The following is a 15,938-nucleotide window of genomic DNA, read 5'->3' as shown; positions in this document are numbered from 1 at the left end:
ACATTTTCCCCCCCAAAGCAGATAAATTACTAGCTTTTAGATGGGTGGGGCCACAGACAAGAAGTTACCTCTTCTCTCTTGGGGGAGGTTCTTTTTGAAACAGTGGCCCTGGTTGGTCACACTGATGAAAATATTTACACTATAAATAGATTCTTCTTAGATACTCTGAGCTAAATGACTGGGTTCCCTACAGCATCTCACGAATACTGCCCAAGGCTGGAATTCAACTGCTTAAGAAAAGCCTCCTCAATTCCTTTTGGAAATAGGCAGGATACACACTATAAATAATATATTTGAGAGCAACCTTTCAAATAAAGTACACGCATGTTCGAAAATGCATGCTGTCGATAATCTCCAAATTAACACTATGAATAATTACTATAAAACTATGAAATATATAACAATGTGTTCTTTTAAGCAGGGTTTTAAAAGTTGACAATTTTAAGAATTATCAAGAGCTTTCATTTACAACATCTATCTTTCTAGGTCAAGTCATTTAATGTATCTACAGTAATCACTGATGCTCAAGTTAATTAAAATTAAAAACCCAATAATGAAACATAAAGAGAGTTTCCAACCAGAACACATAAGCCCTCTTTAACAGGGTCAACATTAGCTATAATGAGCTATCTTTATTCCTTAGCTGTGAGACATAACTCACCTCTTGAATGGTACTGCTTCCTGAGAAGTTCAGGTTGTACTCCCGCTGGACTTCTCGGTGGGTGATGATCAGCATGAAGTTTTGATTTAATGACTCCTGCAGGGCACTGAAAGGGCTGAAAGAGAAACAAGGAACTCTGAGATGAACAAGTTCTAGCTTGCTTTACGGTTAGCTGCAAAAACCCCAGGAGTACCATAACCTCCACACAGGCATGTCCGGGCCCAATGTTATCATCTTTTCAGCTCCTAAAGGCAAGAGAGCAAGCTGAGAACAACCAAGGGGAGCTAACCTGTTAACTCCTTCTCTACCAAGGTGTTTTTAAACTTCAGTTATAAATACTTTGCATACATAAGAATTTCGACAACTCATGTGCTACTGTCTGCATATGTATTTTCTCCAAGAGAAGCAAAGTTGTCAATTATATTAAATTCCAAATATGCTACTAAAATGTACACTCAAAAACTCTGGTTCAATTCCAAATGAAACAGCAGTTCTGGAAGAACAGAAATTTGAAACTATTGTTTATACTCATGAGTGTCATATAGGTATAGAAATACAGTTTCAGTAAAAATTGAGAAAGTATGGAAATCTACAGAACTTTAATTGCTATTCCGAAATTCCTTCAAAATAATTGTGCTTTCACTTACAAGTCAGAAATACCGAGAATGCAGAAATTGGAGAATTCAGAGCAATATTAAACTGTGCCAAAGTTCCAAAATGTAACAATGTGTCAGAAACATGAAGAATAAATGAATCTAGCCACATCAATTAAGAAAAATAAGCCATGGTTCTATTTGTTTATAACAATATTAAAAAGCACCATCGGCAATGAAAATAAAAATCTGTCACCATTATGTATGAACAATCTGTATTGCTAGTCTCAAGTATAGTGCTAGTCTCTCTTCCATGCTATGCTTTAGAAGCAAAAAAAAATATATGGTTCTGGCCTTCATCACTCCTCCTTTGCCAATATGTAACTATGTGATAAATATACATGCAACATAAGATTAGAATTAGGCAGTTAATCTGTGTGTCCCAGTGTTGCCCATCGAGTTCACAGGTAAATTACAGATTCAAAATACCAAGGAAACACCTATATACAGCATGAAGTATTATTGATCAAAATCAAGGGAAATAATACCCCAATAAAATAGAGTTTCTTTAGGCAGGGACCTTTGTCTTTGATCCTTACCACTTAAGCATAATGCCTGGCACACTGCAGATAAATATTTATTTAATAATGAATAAACTGTAAATTTTCAGAAGGCAAGAGTGTTAGTCATCTTTGTATTTTACACAGCAATGTTGCCTTCTGGAAAACTACCATGGGAATTAAGATTTTGATTTCTGATTCACTTATTTATCTACATTAACTGAATGCCTCACATTATTCCAGATGCTAAGGAAACCAACCCGAATAATACAGTTCCTGTCCATGAAAACCTTCACAATCTAATGAGGGTAGACAGATATGTAGACAGCCATAGTATAATGTAATAGATACAACTGAGAAATTGAAAAAAAAACACAATGAAAACCAAGAAGGAAGTGCTTAACTTTGCCTCAGTAAGAGGGGGAAAGGGTTAAGGGAACGCTTCAGAGGAGAATAAAAATATAAATTGAAATATAAAAGATAAGTAGGACCTTAGAGTTTATTAATTGGAAGGGACTAAATTTTTGTTTTATTTGGGGAAGGGAGATAGATGGGTGGCACTTTTTAGACTAGGAAATAATAAATGGAAGAACACAGCATGTTCACTCACTCAGTTAACATATATTTATTGAGCACATACCTATGTTTATGACACTGTTCCAGTTGCTAGCGACACAGTTATGAACAAAAAAAAAAATGGCCCCTGCTTTCATGAAACTTATATTCTAGTAAAGGAAACAATACTCAAGTAAATGAATAAGTAACTTTAGAGAATGCTAAGTGCTATGAAGAAAATAAACAGGATTAAAAAGGTAGCAGAGGAGTCGGGGGAAGGAAATTATTTTCAACATAATAGTTGGGGAAAACATCTCTGAGGAAGTGACATTTAAGTTGAGGCTAGTATAAGAAAGAGATAGCAGAAATCTGATCATGTAGGTCCTTGTAGACCACAGTAAAGAACTTGGTATTTATAGTAATTGCAAAGGAAAGCCACTGGAAGGTTTTACACTGGGAAATGGTTAAGATCTGACTTACACGTACATTTATACATTTTTCTGGTTGCTCTGGCTACAGTGCGAAAAGAGTCAAGGCAGGGCTAGTCCCCAGCAAGAAGTGATGGTGGCTTATGCTAACTACAGAGACAGAGAGTGAAGAGTTGTCAGGTTCAGATGTATTTTAGAGGTAGAAGCCAGACAACTTACTGATGGAATGTGAGAGAAAAACATAACTCCAAGGTGGCTGGAGCAAGTGGAGAGATGGAATTGCATTTAACAAGAAAAACTGGGTTAAGAACAGGTTAGGTAGAAAATTTGAGAGTGAAGTTATTATGTATATATCAAAGTTTAAGGTGCCTATTAGAGATCCAAAAAGAGATATCATGTATAGCTGTGTATAAGAGTTGAGGGTCAAGAAAGAGAGTTCGGAGCAGGAGAGTCGACAGCACATACCGGAGCCTGCCCGCCACCCCACCCCACCCCCGCCCCTTATCTTCAGTTTCCGTTTCTGCAATTCAGTTACCTGCAGTTAACCAAAGTCTGAAAACATTAAATGGAAAATTACAAAAATAAACAATTCATAAGTTTTAAATTGCAGGCTGTTCTGAGTATAGTGATGAAATCTCACACCCTCCTGATCCATCCCACCTGGGCCATGAATCATCCCTATGTCCAGAATACCCTGCCACTTAGTCACTTAGCAGTTATCTTGGTTATCAGATAGACTATTATAGTGCTTGTATTCAAGCAACCCTTATTTTACTTAATAATAGTCCCAAAGCACAAGAGTAGTGATTCTGGCAATTTGGATATGCCAAAAACGAGCCATAAAGTTCTTCCTTGAAGTGAAAAGGTGAAAGTTAAAAAAAAATTGTACGCTGAGGTTGCTAAGATCAACAGTAAGAATGAATCTTCTACCAATGAAATTATGAAGAAGGAAAAAGAAGTCTGTGCTAGTTTTGCTGTCTCACCTCTACATGCAAAAGTTATGGCTACAGTGCATGATAAGTGCTTAATTAAGATGGAAAAGGCATATTTGTACAATAAGATATTTTGAGAGAAAGTCTGCATTCACATAACTTTTACTGTAGTACATTGTTATAATTTTTCTATTATTAGTTATTGTTGTTCATCTCTTACTGTGCCTAAGTTATAAATTAAACTTTATCATAGGTATGTATGTACAGGTATACCTCAATATATTGCACTCTGCTTTATTTCGCTTCACAGACTGTGTGTTTTTTACAAGTTGAAGCTTTGTGGCAACCCTGCACTGAGCAAGGCTGTTGGCATCATTTTTCCAACAGCATTATTTTTTAATTAAGGTATGTACATTTTTTTTTTTTTTAGACATATCGCTATTGAACACTTGATAGGCTACAGTATAGTGCAAACATAAGTTTACATGCACTGGGAAACCAAAAATTCATATGACTCACTTTATTACAATATTTGCTTTATCACAGTGGTCTGGAATTGAATCCACAATATCTCTGGGGTGTATGCCTGTATAGGGAAAAATATACTATACGTAGAATATGGTGCTCTCTGTGGTTTCAGCCTTCCACTGGGGATCTTGAAATGTATTCCCCATGGATAGGGGGACTACTACAGACCGTATATAGATTTTGTAGCCAAAAGAAATCATCTAGGCAAACAGGGCTCTCCTCCCAAATACTGCACAGCTTTCAGACTACCTCATGTCCTACCATTAGTATTATTATAGACTGCCTCTTCTCTGAATTCATGTATCATATCCCTTATTTAATACTTATTTATAGTGTGTTTTGTATGGTTTGCTTTGTTTCACGTGTGGAAGTCCTGAATTCAAGACTACAAGCCTTTTGATAGTTAAGTATCTTTATTACTCATCTGTATTTCCCTTGACACTTAGCATACTAAAAAGTGATTCAAGGCAATCCTATAAACACTTAAGGAATAGTTCTGCATATTTGGAACTCCATACAAAGAATTACTAATTCTCATTTTTTAAGCCTACCTTTGAAGTGCCATTTTACTCACAAAATTGTAGTTCGGAAAGGTTAAGTAATTTCCCAAGGTTATGCAGCTGTAAAAAGATGGAAGCCAGTTTTTAAACTATATTTGATTCTATGTTCTTCAGCATCCTATCTCCCAAATGGCTAGGCTGCTTTAGGGATACAAAGATGAGTAAGACCCTGCCTGCTAGGAGTTCACAATTCATTCATTCTTTCTATAATTATTTGATTCTTATTTGTAATAATACAGGAATCAAAGACATAATCACTGACCTCAAGACAGACTATTCTGAGAGTTAAAACAGATGTGAGGATTGTGGAGAAGAAAAAGAGTACTTTGAAGTACTATGAAGAAGAATGAATAGTAAGGGAGAGTGGGAGGGAGGGAGATACAAGAGGGAAGAGATATGGGAACATATGTATATGTATAACTGATTCACTTTGTTAAAAAGCAGAAACTAACACACCATTGTAAAGCAATTATACTCCCATAAAGATGTTAAAAAAAGAATAGATAGTAATTTGACAAGTATATAATAGAGGTGATTTCAGACATAGACTAGTTTGAGTAGAGATGAGATTGGAGAATACAGGGAAGGGTGGAGAAAGCAATGACAAAGAAGTATAAGGGGATGTAAAGAAGGGTTTCTGAAAGAGGAAACTTGAAAAACGTTAAAGACCAACATTATGGGGGCTTCAAATGCTGGGCTACGGAGCTCAGAATTCCAGAAGTCTTGATTACTACATAGATAGATCCTCCTTCATCTTTACATATGAATCTATACAACTGCTTAATACCTTTAGTGCTTGCCTTTATGCAGTTCCTTAGATATGTTTCTTGATGTTGACTGGCAGACTTGTGCAATAACCTTGTAGAAAGGTTTGCCAGGACCAGCACTGACTGCCAAACTACGTTAGAAGAACACCAATTTAGTCTAGTTCTGCAATTTCCCAGGAGCCCTGGGGAAGGGTAAGTTTGGCAAGAAAAAATATTTATGGCTTCAAACTGCTTGGGAGTCACAGAGTCAGATTTGAATTCCTGCTCCACTCCCCACTAGTTGTTTGACCTTTGCCTCCCACCCCCACAATAATAATTCTTTCAATACTATTTATTTTGTGTCTACTATATACAGGCCCTTATTTAAGGCACTTAACTACTCTGTAAATTCTGTTTCCTCTTCAGAAAAAAGAAAATAACCTTTACCTGATAAAACTCTGAATATTAAATTTTACAAAATCAAGTGGGAATTTTTATTACATGTAAGTTTTAAGGTGGTCTATTACTAAAAATAGAATACTTTTGAGGGGTACCCATACTATAAAATCTTACAATGACAGTAAAACATTAACCAAAGTGTCTATGGTGGTTTTGTGGCAGTTATTTTTCATGTTTTAGTTTCATTTCTCTGTAGGAGTTGATAGAGGGTAAAATTTATTTATTTATTTTTTATTTTATATTGGAGTATACTGATTAGCAATGTTGTGTTAGTTTCAGGTGTACAGCAGTGATCCAGTTAAAAATAGACATGTATCTATTCTTTTTCAAATTTTCCCATTTAGGTTATTACAGTAGGTCCTTGTTGGTTATCTATTTTAAATATAGCAGTGTGTACATGTCAATCCCAAACTCCCAATCTATCCCCCCTCCCCCTCCTGGTAAACAAAAGTTTGTTCTTTAAGTCTGTGAGTCTGTTTCTGTTTTGTAAATAAGTTCATTTGTATCATTCTTTTTTAGCTTCCACATATAAGCAATATCATATGATATTTGTCTTTCTCTTATTTCACTTACTATGATAATCTCCAGGTAAAACCGTTTCTGATGCATGGAACATAACTGTACATTGTTATCCAAGCTCACAGGGTTCTTTTTAACACAGATCTTGTTTGGAGCTGATATACCACATTCATGTTCCTTGTGAGAATGGTTTTTATTATCTGGAACCTCAGACTCCAGCCTGATTCATTCATTTAGCCATTAAAAATAATGGCTAGTCTTTAATGAGTGCCACTATGCATCAGGCATTAAGGGCTTTGGATCAACTTTATGAAGTTTATTATTATCATTTTCTTGTTACAGATGAGGAAACTGATGTTAAGTTACTTGCTAAATGTCACACACAAAATAAGTAGTAGTAACTCTTCTAAGGTCTAACTCTTATGATTTGTCCTCCAGATACTGGGGAAGAGGACCCAGTGAGATCTTATTTCTGCCTTCATTGAGTTTATTGAGGAATGCACAGACAAGCAAACCTACAACCCACATATGGTACCATTTGCTAAGAGCTCTAATACCACTTTTGCTAAGGTGGTATGGAAATACAGAGGAAGAATACCTAAATTAGACCAAGGAGGAGGCAAAGGCTATAAAGGAATTTACTGTGGTGATATGCATAATCTTCAAAGACTTTATTGCTAAAATATTATCTGTAGAAATTGATTCTAGCTGCTGCTTAGCAGAATATGTTGAGCCCTTAGTTGCTGCATCTAGGAGCAATTTTCTTCACAATAGTGTCTTCTAATAGTTGGTTAGGATAGTTAGCCACAGTTAATTCACCTTCAAGCAGTCTCTCTTTTACCTTCAAAATGCAAAATCATTCATGCTCCTTCAACTTTGACCTTCAGAATAGCTGAGGTGTAATTACCAAGGTAGGTGGATGAGAAATAATATAAAACAGTTTTTTGTTTCCCTTAATGGCATGTTTCCTCTTCAATAAAAGGGAGAAGGAAAGGTGTAAGCAAATGTAGAAATTTTTTAAAAGCAGCTGAATTTTAACTCAATGTAAGAAATGGTTTTAGCAGAACATCTATTCTCTCCTTACTGGTTTTTAATTTTTCATTCTCCATTATGATTTTACTTTCAGTTTGAATTTGTATTTAACAACGAGATGGTTGTTTCTACAAATAGACAACAGTCATTAAAACTTACCATTGCTGTACCTTCAAATACAAACTGAAATTAATGTTTGAAATGTAATGAAAATCATATACATTGTCCCCAAGTTTTGAACTGGTGGTTATTTGCAAAAAACACAACACAGTTAATGTTAACATTTTAAAGCAATTAGTGGCAAAGTGCTAGACATTTTCACATATACCATCTCATAATTCTCAAGTTGGGGGAGGGACAGTGGGAGGCATGTAAGAGGGAACTACAAAAAGATAGATAGATAGGTAGATAGATAGATAGATAATCTACCTCCTTAAAATTTTCAGTAGTATAACTAAGCATTAATATCTAACTCACCAACAAAATTCTAGAAAAAGTTTCGGCAGAACATCCCTTCTCTACTTTCTTTACTGTCCACAAGTCTTGGACATTCATTCTGCTAATGAATGTCCACCTATGCCTGGGGGGGATCCCATTCCAATTTAACTATGAGCATGTATCAAGAACAGAGAAGTCATCTGTAAAATATCTGTCTTCTAGTGAGTAACTTCATTTTAATTCACTGACTTAGTTTAATACATTTTATATTGCCATCCAGTTTTTTTTTGGGGGGGAAGGACAGTATGGGGAAAATTAGTGTACAGCAAATTTTAACACAGGCCCCAATAAATAAACTTGAAGTTACAGACATTTTTTTATACCTGAGAACATAAAAAGCCATAAATTATTGGCCTCCATATGTCAAGTACTGATGAAAGCAACAACATTAAGACAATATATGTAACAGCCTTTACTGTCTTGACTGCTTATTTCACATTGAGAGAGCACTTAAGTGATCCAATCCACTTACGCAGAAAGCACATGGATATTTTAATTTTCAAGGTTAACTTAAGATTGCATTATGGTAGTGAAACATCATTTGATCATCATATAGCTATACACCTGTCATTAATTCCTGATTAAGAAGAGGAATGGCTTCCTCCTGACAAACAGCAGCAGGCCCATAGGGTAGAACAGTAGAAAGCAGGGTGTCTTGCATCAAGGATAATAACAGTAATTTTAAGGATTTCTTCTTCAGCAATTCCTTGAATCAAGAATTCCCTCTTAAATCTTCAGTGGGCAGAAGATTTGGCCAGGCTAAAGCAGAGCTTTCCTATTAAAACAATAACCGTTCTAGGGGAAGCATTCATTGTTATAAAGTATAAATCCATCAAGATTAAACAACTAGGGCTTCCCTGGTGGCGCAGTGGTTGACAGTCCGCCTGCCGATTCAGGGGACATGGGTTCGTGCCCCGGTCCGGGAAGATCCCATATGCCGCGAAGCGGCTGGGCCCGTGAGCCATGGCCGCTGAGCCTGCGCGTCTGGAGCCTGTGCTCCGCAACCGGAGAGGCCACAACAGTGAGAGGCCCGCGTACCGAAAAAAAAAAAAAAAAAAAAAGATTAAACAACTAGACTAGGAAAAACAACACATTCAGACTTGGGTTTCAGGGCTGTTATGGATTGAATGTTTGTGTATCCCCTCAAATTCACATGCTGAAAGCCTAACCCTCAATGTGATGCTATTTGGAGGTAGCGCCTTTGGAAGATGATTATGTTTATATGAAGTCATGAGGATGGGACTCCCATGATGGGATTACTGTTCTTATAAGAAGAAGAGAGAACAGAGCTTGGGCTCTCCCTCTGTCAAGTGAGGACACTGTGAGAAGGCAGCCATCTATCTGCAAGCCAGGAAAAGGGCTCTCACCAGGAACAAAATCTGTCAGCATCTTGATCTTGGACTTTATAGCCTCAAGAACTGTGAGAAATAAATGTCTATTGTTTAAGCCACCCAGTCTAGGGTATTCTGTTATAGCAGCCTGAGCTGACTAACATAAGGGCTTTTAAGAGTTCTGAATTCACAGCACTCAAGTAAACAGATACCATCAATTCCACACAGGCTTCTACTAAATGGCTATCTGTTTGTTAAATGGTATATACACATCCAAATTAAAATTCCACTCATTAAAATCCATTGTAGAAAACAATAAGTGTTTGTCAAAACTCATATAACTGAGGAATACTTAAGACCCCATTTATTATATGTAAATTATATCTCCACAAAAAATTTATAAGCCATAAAAAGTACCTGAACAATTGGATAACTACTATTTTGGCAATTAAATAGGTCCCATATTTTTAACTTCAAAAATACAACACACTTTTTATCAACGTAAATGGAAACCATGGATTTTTTGCCATTGCTACTTAATAATACTATATGACCACTGACATATACGGCTGTTGCCCGTGAAATTAAATTTCTCAAATCAATGTTGTATATGTAGTTAAGATGAGTAAAATATTAACATCAATACAGAGATCAAAAAATCTCCTGTTTCATTCCTGCTGTGTGTGTATGCTATTTCTTTTCTTGCACTGGATATTTCAAACAAATATCAGTGTAAAATAACATGTTTAGAAGGTTCATTTCCAATAATTTTATTTTTAAAATATGACCTGATATTGAAGCCAAAAGAGTAATTTTTTCAAATTATTGTGACTTTTTCTTATAAAAATATAAATAATAATCTTAGAATGTGCTACTGAATTTTTCATTAATAATTTACAATTTATATCTTTCTAAAAGGCCCTACAAAATTCTCTCTCCTTTGTCTCTTGGGGAATATTTTATTATCTACAATGATCTTTTTATCCTTTCAGATATATCAAGCTTTTAAATTAAAAAGCATGACACATGGCAATTTAAATTTCCATTCTAAACTTACAGAGTCATATGAGCTCTTGTCAACAAAAGACCAAATTTACTATAATTATGGATTATTTACACTAAAACAAAATACGAAATCAATATGTAAATGTAATGTTTGTAGTAGCTAATGCAGCCAGCAATGACAGATTAGGTTCAAACAGCAATCAGTTTGAAAATCTGGCACATATGTAAATGAGCTAGGGACTTGATGTTTACATTTGACTGTATTTCATTCAGGATTTTTAAATTGTCTCAGGAACAGCACAAAAATAAAATGTTAATCTTTCCACTACAAATATAACTTGAGCCCTCATCATAACTGAAATTAGGTTTTGCTCCTGTCCAGCTAAACTAACATATGATACTAATAATTCTGAGCTGCAGATTACATCATTCTTAATTAACACTCTGCTACAGTTGTTAACATCCTCCAAGACACCATGTTATCATCACCACAAGTTCTGTAACAATCTTAAAACCACGTTTAACAAAGGTTGGCCTCTTACTCTGCAGCTACTTTTAATTGCTTTCTTTGCTGGCAATTAAATATGTCTAGATAAACAAACATTCGGTTTCACATAATTCTTAACAACATTTTCATGATGATTTCAAAGTTCAGGTGTCCTTATGTCTATAATTACTGTTTATCAATATAGAGATATACTGGATTCAGCAAAATGTACTAACCAAAGTATATAAAATTAATCAAAATGTGGTAATTAGCGGTGATAGTGATATATTGTGATCCATCAAGTAGTTCATAGCAAAACTGTCAAAACATAATTCTATTCATCTAGACAAACCACAAAAAAAGAAAAAAAAGTTACAGATACAATGATTTTTGTTTCATGAATTAGTGACCAAGTTTCCGATTGTCCATTAAATCAACCATAGAGAATACCTGCAATTCTTTTTTGAAGTGTGATGTTAACAAGCTAATCTCAGTACTCACTGACCTATCAATAGGCAGTACACTATATAAATGGGTTTGTGACATCAATCCAATTAGATGTGTTGTGATCTCCACCAATGCTTTAATTGGGGACAAGTTTCTTTCATCCAGAATGCATAACTATAGGGAAATGTCCTCTTTTTAAAATAAGCCACTTTTCAAGTAGCCCCTTATTAAGAAACACTTACCAATCCAATACTTCCTAATTTCACTTTTACAAAATCTAATAATAATGCTCACAAGAATTAAAGTTGAACAGTAATCACAATAATGTACTTGAAACACTGATTATATTAATTTATTCTTAAGAAATGATGAGTTACTTTAAGAATGATACATCGAATTGTTATCAAATACTGTACTACTTACAACACTGGTAAAACATTTTCACAGATGAATATCCTTTGTGAAAACAAACAAAAAAGAAGTTGTTTTGTAAAGCATTTTGGAAGAAAAAATTAACCAATCCTTTCAGAACATTTACTTGCATATGTAAAATTTCCCCTTTCTGTACCTCAGTTCCCCTAGTCATAAAATGGGACTAGATTAGATGATTGCTTTAAATCCTTCCAAAGATGATACCCTAGAGCTTTCTTCTAAGTCAGAGCTCTGATATGACTCTTGCATTAAGAACACCAAAAACTGAAATAGCAGGATATAGACTAAAAAAAAGTAAAAAATATTATAAGGATTAACATCTGTGCAGAGATTGTGAGGTGCTGAGGAAACAGAAGTAGGATGAGAGCTATCTGAAAGCATCCTTAGAATGTCCTTGTAATAAGTGAACCCCACAATAGTTCCATGATACTGTTCAGTTATCTTTTTAGTTGGGATAATGGGGGGTGAACAAGTATCTTGAATGGCCTCAGTACAGGGTGGGAGAGATGGGAAAAAGAAAACAAAAAAGAAAAAAATAAACTGTATGAGTATCAATACACATACCACCCACAGGGTGTCACCTCTTAGCTAAGACGGAGGCTAGAAGCACAGCTGGATACCTATTACCACAGCTAGTTATAAGAAGCAGAAATAGAAGAGGAACAGTTCAGTTTTTCCCTTAATTATACCAGGCTTAATGGATTTAGTGAAGTGCATATCCAACGTAGAAGGTTAGAAGAGACCTCAAGGATCATGAGAACAATGTTTCATTTGCTTTTCTTCAAGCTTCTGCCTCTGCTTACAGGGTGAATACTATTTCTGCCCTTGCTGCTTCTCCTCACAAAGGAAGTGTTTTAACACTTGTAGCATTTTCTCCCCATTCTAAACCTGCTTCCCCCAGAGAAAAGAAGAAACTATTAAAATTATTCACAAGGTCACCTTGTACTTGGTTAGGTTTCACAGAAGGCAGGGATGAGACCAGCAGCTTCCTCTTCCATTTCCTATGCCCTAGTGCACTAAATTCCCTTCCACTTTTTAGCCTCTGTGGTAAATACCCCTGGACAAGGTTTGCCAAGAGCTCTCTAAGCTATGTTTCCTGCTGTGACCAGGTTGGTGAGGCAGGTCTATTGCATCAGTCCTTAAGGCTCTGAAGACCCAGTCATAACTCTTTTTATAGGTCACTTGAGCATGTGGGTCCTAAGATTTAGATCTGGAGTGAAAGGTACAAGACCTCACTTAGGACTCATGTCTAAGCCACATGATCCATTTGGTGCTTGTCTGGCTACTAAAGCAGTTTCTTTTTCCAGTCATGGAGCCTCTTTATTTTTTGGTAGCATCTGAGGCCCGGAGCAGAGGAGTAACCTGTCCAAAGTCAAACAGTGATTCTGTGGGAGAGCAGGGGCTGGAACTCAGATGGGGCTAGGACTCAGATATCTTGACTCACTACTCCTCAATTTCCTTCCACAGTATCCATCAGAAAATATAATATCCTACTCTCACCTAATTCAAGGCTACTGTCACCTGCTTTCCCACCAATGGTTTTCCAAGAACAAAAAAAAGGCCACATATTTTAACACCAGTGTTTTACTTAACTATCACAGGAGTCCCAATTAGCACCCTGAATTTACTAATGTTTGCACAAATAGCAACTAATTCAAAGTCAGAATTAAAAGCAACTTCACAGCTCAGAGGCCACACAAGAGGACCATACGCTAGACTGCATGACCAGAGCTCAACAATACCCTCATAGAACTCATCGAAATATTACTGGGAACCATTGTCCCAATATAAAAAGGTCAAAGTTCAAAAGCAAGACTCAATTACTACTTGTAAAGGACAGCTACACATAAGGGATACCTTATTTTCTGTCACCCTGCCATAAAAATGAAGACAATCTATATAATTAAAATGGAGCTGGACATTTTTAGCACTTATTAGAATAAGACAAAAGCAAGTTGAACAGACGGTCTTTTATTACCAAGACACCCATTCAGTCCTTTTCTAGCAAGGTGATCATTAGTAATACCAAATCCAAAAATACTAAACCTTCTCCATTTATATTTATACATGGCCCGAGGGCTTTAGCACTAGTTATTTCCCTTGCCTAGAATACTATTCATTCTGCTCTTTACTTTAATGGTTCCTCAATCATTCATGTCTCAGTTGAAACAGTACCTCTTCTGAGAGGCCTTTCCTGACCTTACAACTTACAGTAGTCACCAAATTACTTCTTATCATGTCACTCTATTTCAGTTTTCTGCAAAGCACTTGTTATCATCTGATAATTTTTCTGGTTTATCTTATTTGTATAGTTTGTTGCCTGTCCCTCCACCCTACCCCCATGTCTACACATATTATATTGTAAACTCCATGAAACCAGGTACCTTGTTGTCTCGTTTCTCATTGTATCCCTAACACCTAGAACAAGGACCTAACACATTTTAAGATGGTACTCAATCTATATCTAGTACATGAGTGAATAACTGACCTCCTTCATAAATAAATGAGATGGACCCTCCATTTATCTGAAAAACACTTTATGATGAGTTTGACAAATAGCAAAACAGCCAATGGAGAGACTACACATGCATGGATAAAAAACTAAATCCCTCAATTTGTCATGAAACTTTTCATATTCATTACAACAAATGTTTATTAAGGGCCTCTATATAGAGAGCACTCTCATGAACTGAGGGAGATGCTCAGTAAGAATGCTCTTGCTCTTTACAGCTCAGGATCTGGTTGGAGAGAGGACAGCCATATAAGAAATAATACTAGGAAAACTAAGACTCAGAGAAGAAAGATGTTGCCTGAAGCCACAAAACCAGTGTAGGACAGTTATAGGATAAAACAGTGTCTCACTATAAGCCAGAGCTCCTTGCATTACTCCATACTTTGATGAGAAAAATGAAAAGGAACACTGGACAAAAAGGCTAAACTCAGGTCAAGGAGTGGAGATTGCCTACTTTATTACATTTGTGGGATACTTGTAAGATCTTTGGCTCCCCAAGTATCTTATATCTGTTGCGCATGACGCTTGATATCCCTCCATTAGAACTTTACTTCTTATCTTTGGTCTCTCTTAGGAGGCAAACATCCTTAGGCATGTAGCACTTCACAGTATTCATTCCACAAATAGTTCTAAGTACCTACTATGTTTCAGGCCCTCTTTTAGCTGCTGAGGATACAACAGTGAACAAAAAAAAAAAAGTTGCTGATTTCCTACAGCTTTACATTGTGATGAGGGACACAGACAACAAATATGAATATATTACTAATATTACTAATATAATGCATTGTCGTGATAAGGTAAGATAAAGGAAGAATGTATAACAGAGGGGCTTTTTTAGCCAGGGGAATCAAGAAAAGCCTATCTGAGGATGTAACAGTTGAGTAGAGGCCTGAATAAAGTAAAGGAGTAAGCCAAGTTGATAAGTGGTAGATCATTTCAGGCAGGGGAATAGCAAAGTGCAAATGTCCTGAAGTTGAAGCACACTTAGAATGTTTAAAGAAGAGCAGGGAGGCCAGTGTGGCTGGCAAGATACAAGCCAGAAATGAGAATGATAAAAGATGAAGTTAGAGAGAAAGTCAGGAACAAGATTATGTAAGTCCTTTATATACCTTAGTAAGGAACCTGGATTTTATTCTAAGTGCAAAAATGCAAATGGAGGGGTTTGAGCAGGGGAGAGACATAATCAAGTTATGGTTTTTGGTTCATTTACATCTTAGACCATTTGAATACTGGGAGAGGTACCATTTGAAGGTAGTGGAATAAGGACAGGGGAAAGAAGAGGTCATTAAATGGTAAGGCTGAGAGAAGGCAAAGAAAAATTTACCCACTCATTTTTATTATCTATGGTTATAAGTGAGATTTACACACATTTTTTTCTTACATTATCATTTTCAAGTTTTGGTAACAAGATTACATGAACGTTAACTTAAAAAAAAATCATTTTTATTTATTTATTTATTTTTGGCTGTGTTGGGTCTTCGTTTCTGTGCGAGGGCTTTCTCTAGTTGTGGCAAGTGGGGGCCGCTCTTCATCGCAGCGCGTTGCCCTCTCACTATTGCGGCCTCTCTTGTTGTGGGGCACAGGCTCTAGATGCACAGGCTCAGTAGTTGTGGCTCACGGGCCTAGACGCTCCATGGCATGTGGGATCTTCCC

At 36.2% G+C, this 15,938-nt stretch overlaps 1 protein-coding gene across 1 annotated transcript in view; it reads right to left on the bottom strand.

The window, feature by feature from the left end:
* The window catches only part of FAF1 (Fas associated factor 1), a 537,070-nt gene that overhangs the window by 257,089 nt on the left and 264,043 nt on the right, over positions 1-15,938 (bottom strand). The window contains exon 7 of the mRNA XM_059064103.2: positions 662-776. Within this exon, the coding sequence (XP_058920086.1) occupies positions 662-776 (115 nt within the window). The remainder of the gene's footprint in view (positions 1-661; positions 777-15,938) is intronic.

Source organism: Kogia breviceps, chromosome 1, assembly GCF_026419965.1.
Source record: "Kogia breviceps isolate mKogBre1 chromosome 1, mKogBre1 haplotype 1, whole genome shotgun sequence".
Lineage (NCBI taxonomy): Eukaryota > Metazoa > Chordata > Mammalia > Artiodactyla > Physeteridae > Kogia > Kogia breviceps.
Note: the sequence above shows the minus strand (reverse complement) of the source record. Positions and strands in the feature narration are given on the sequence as shown.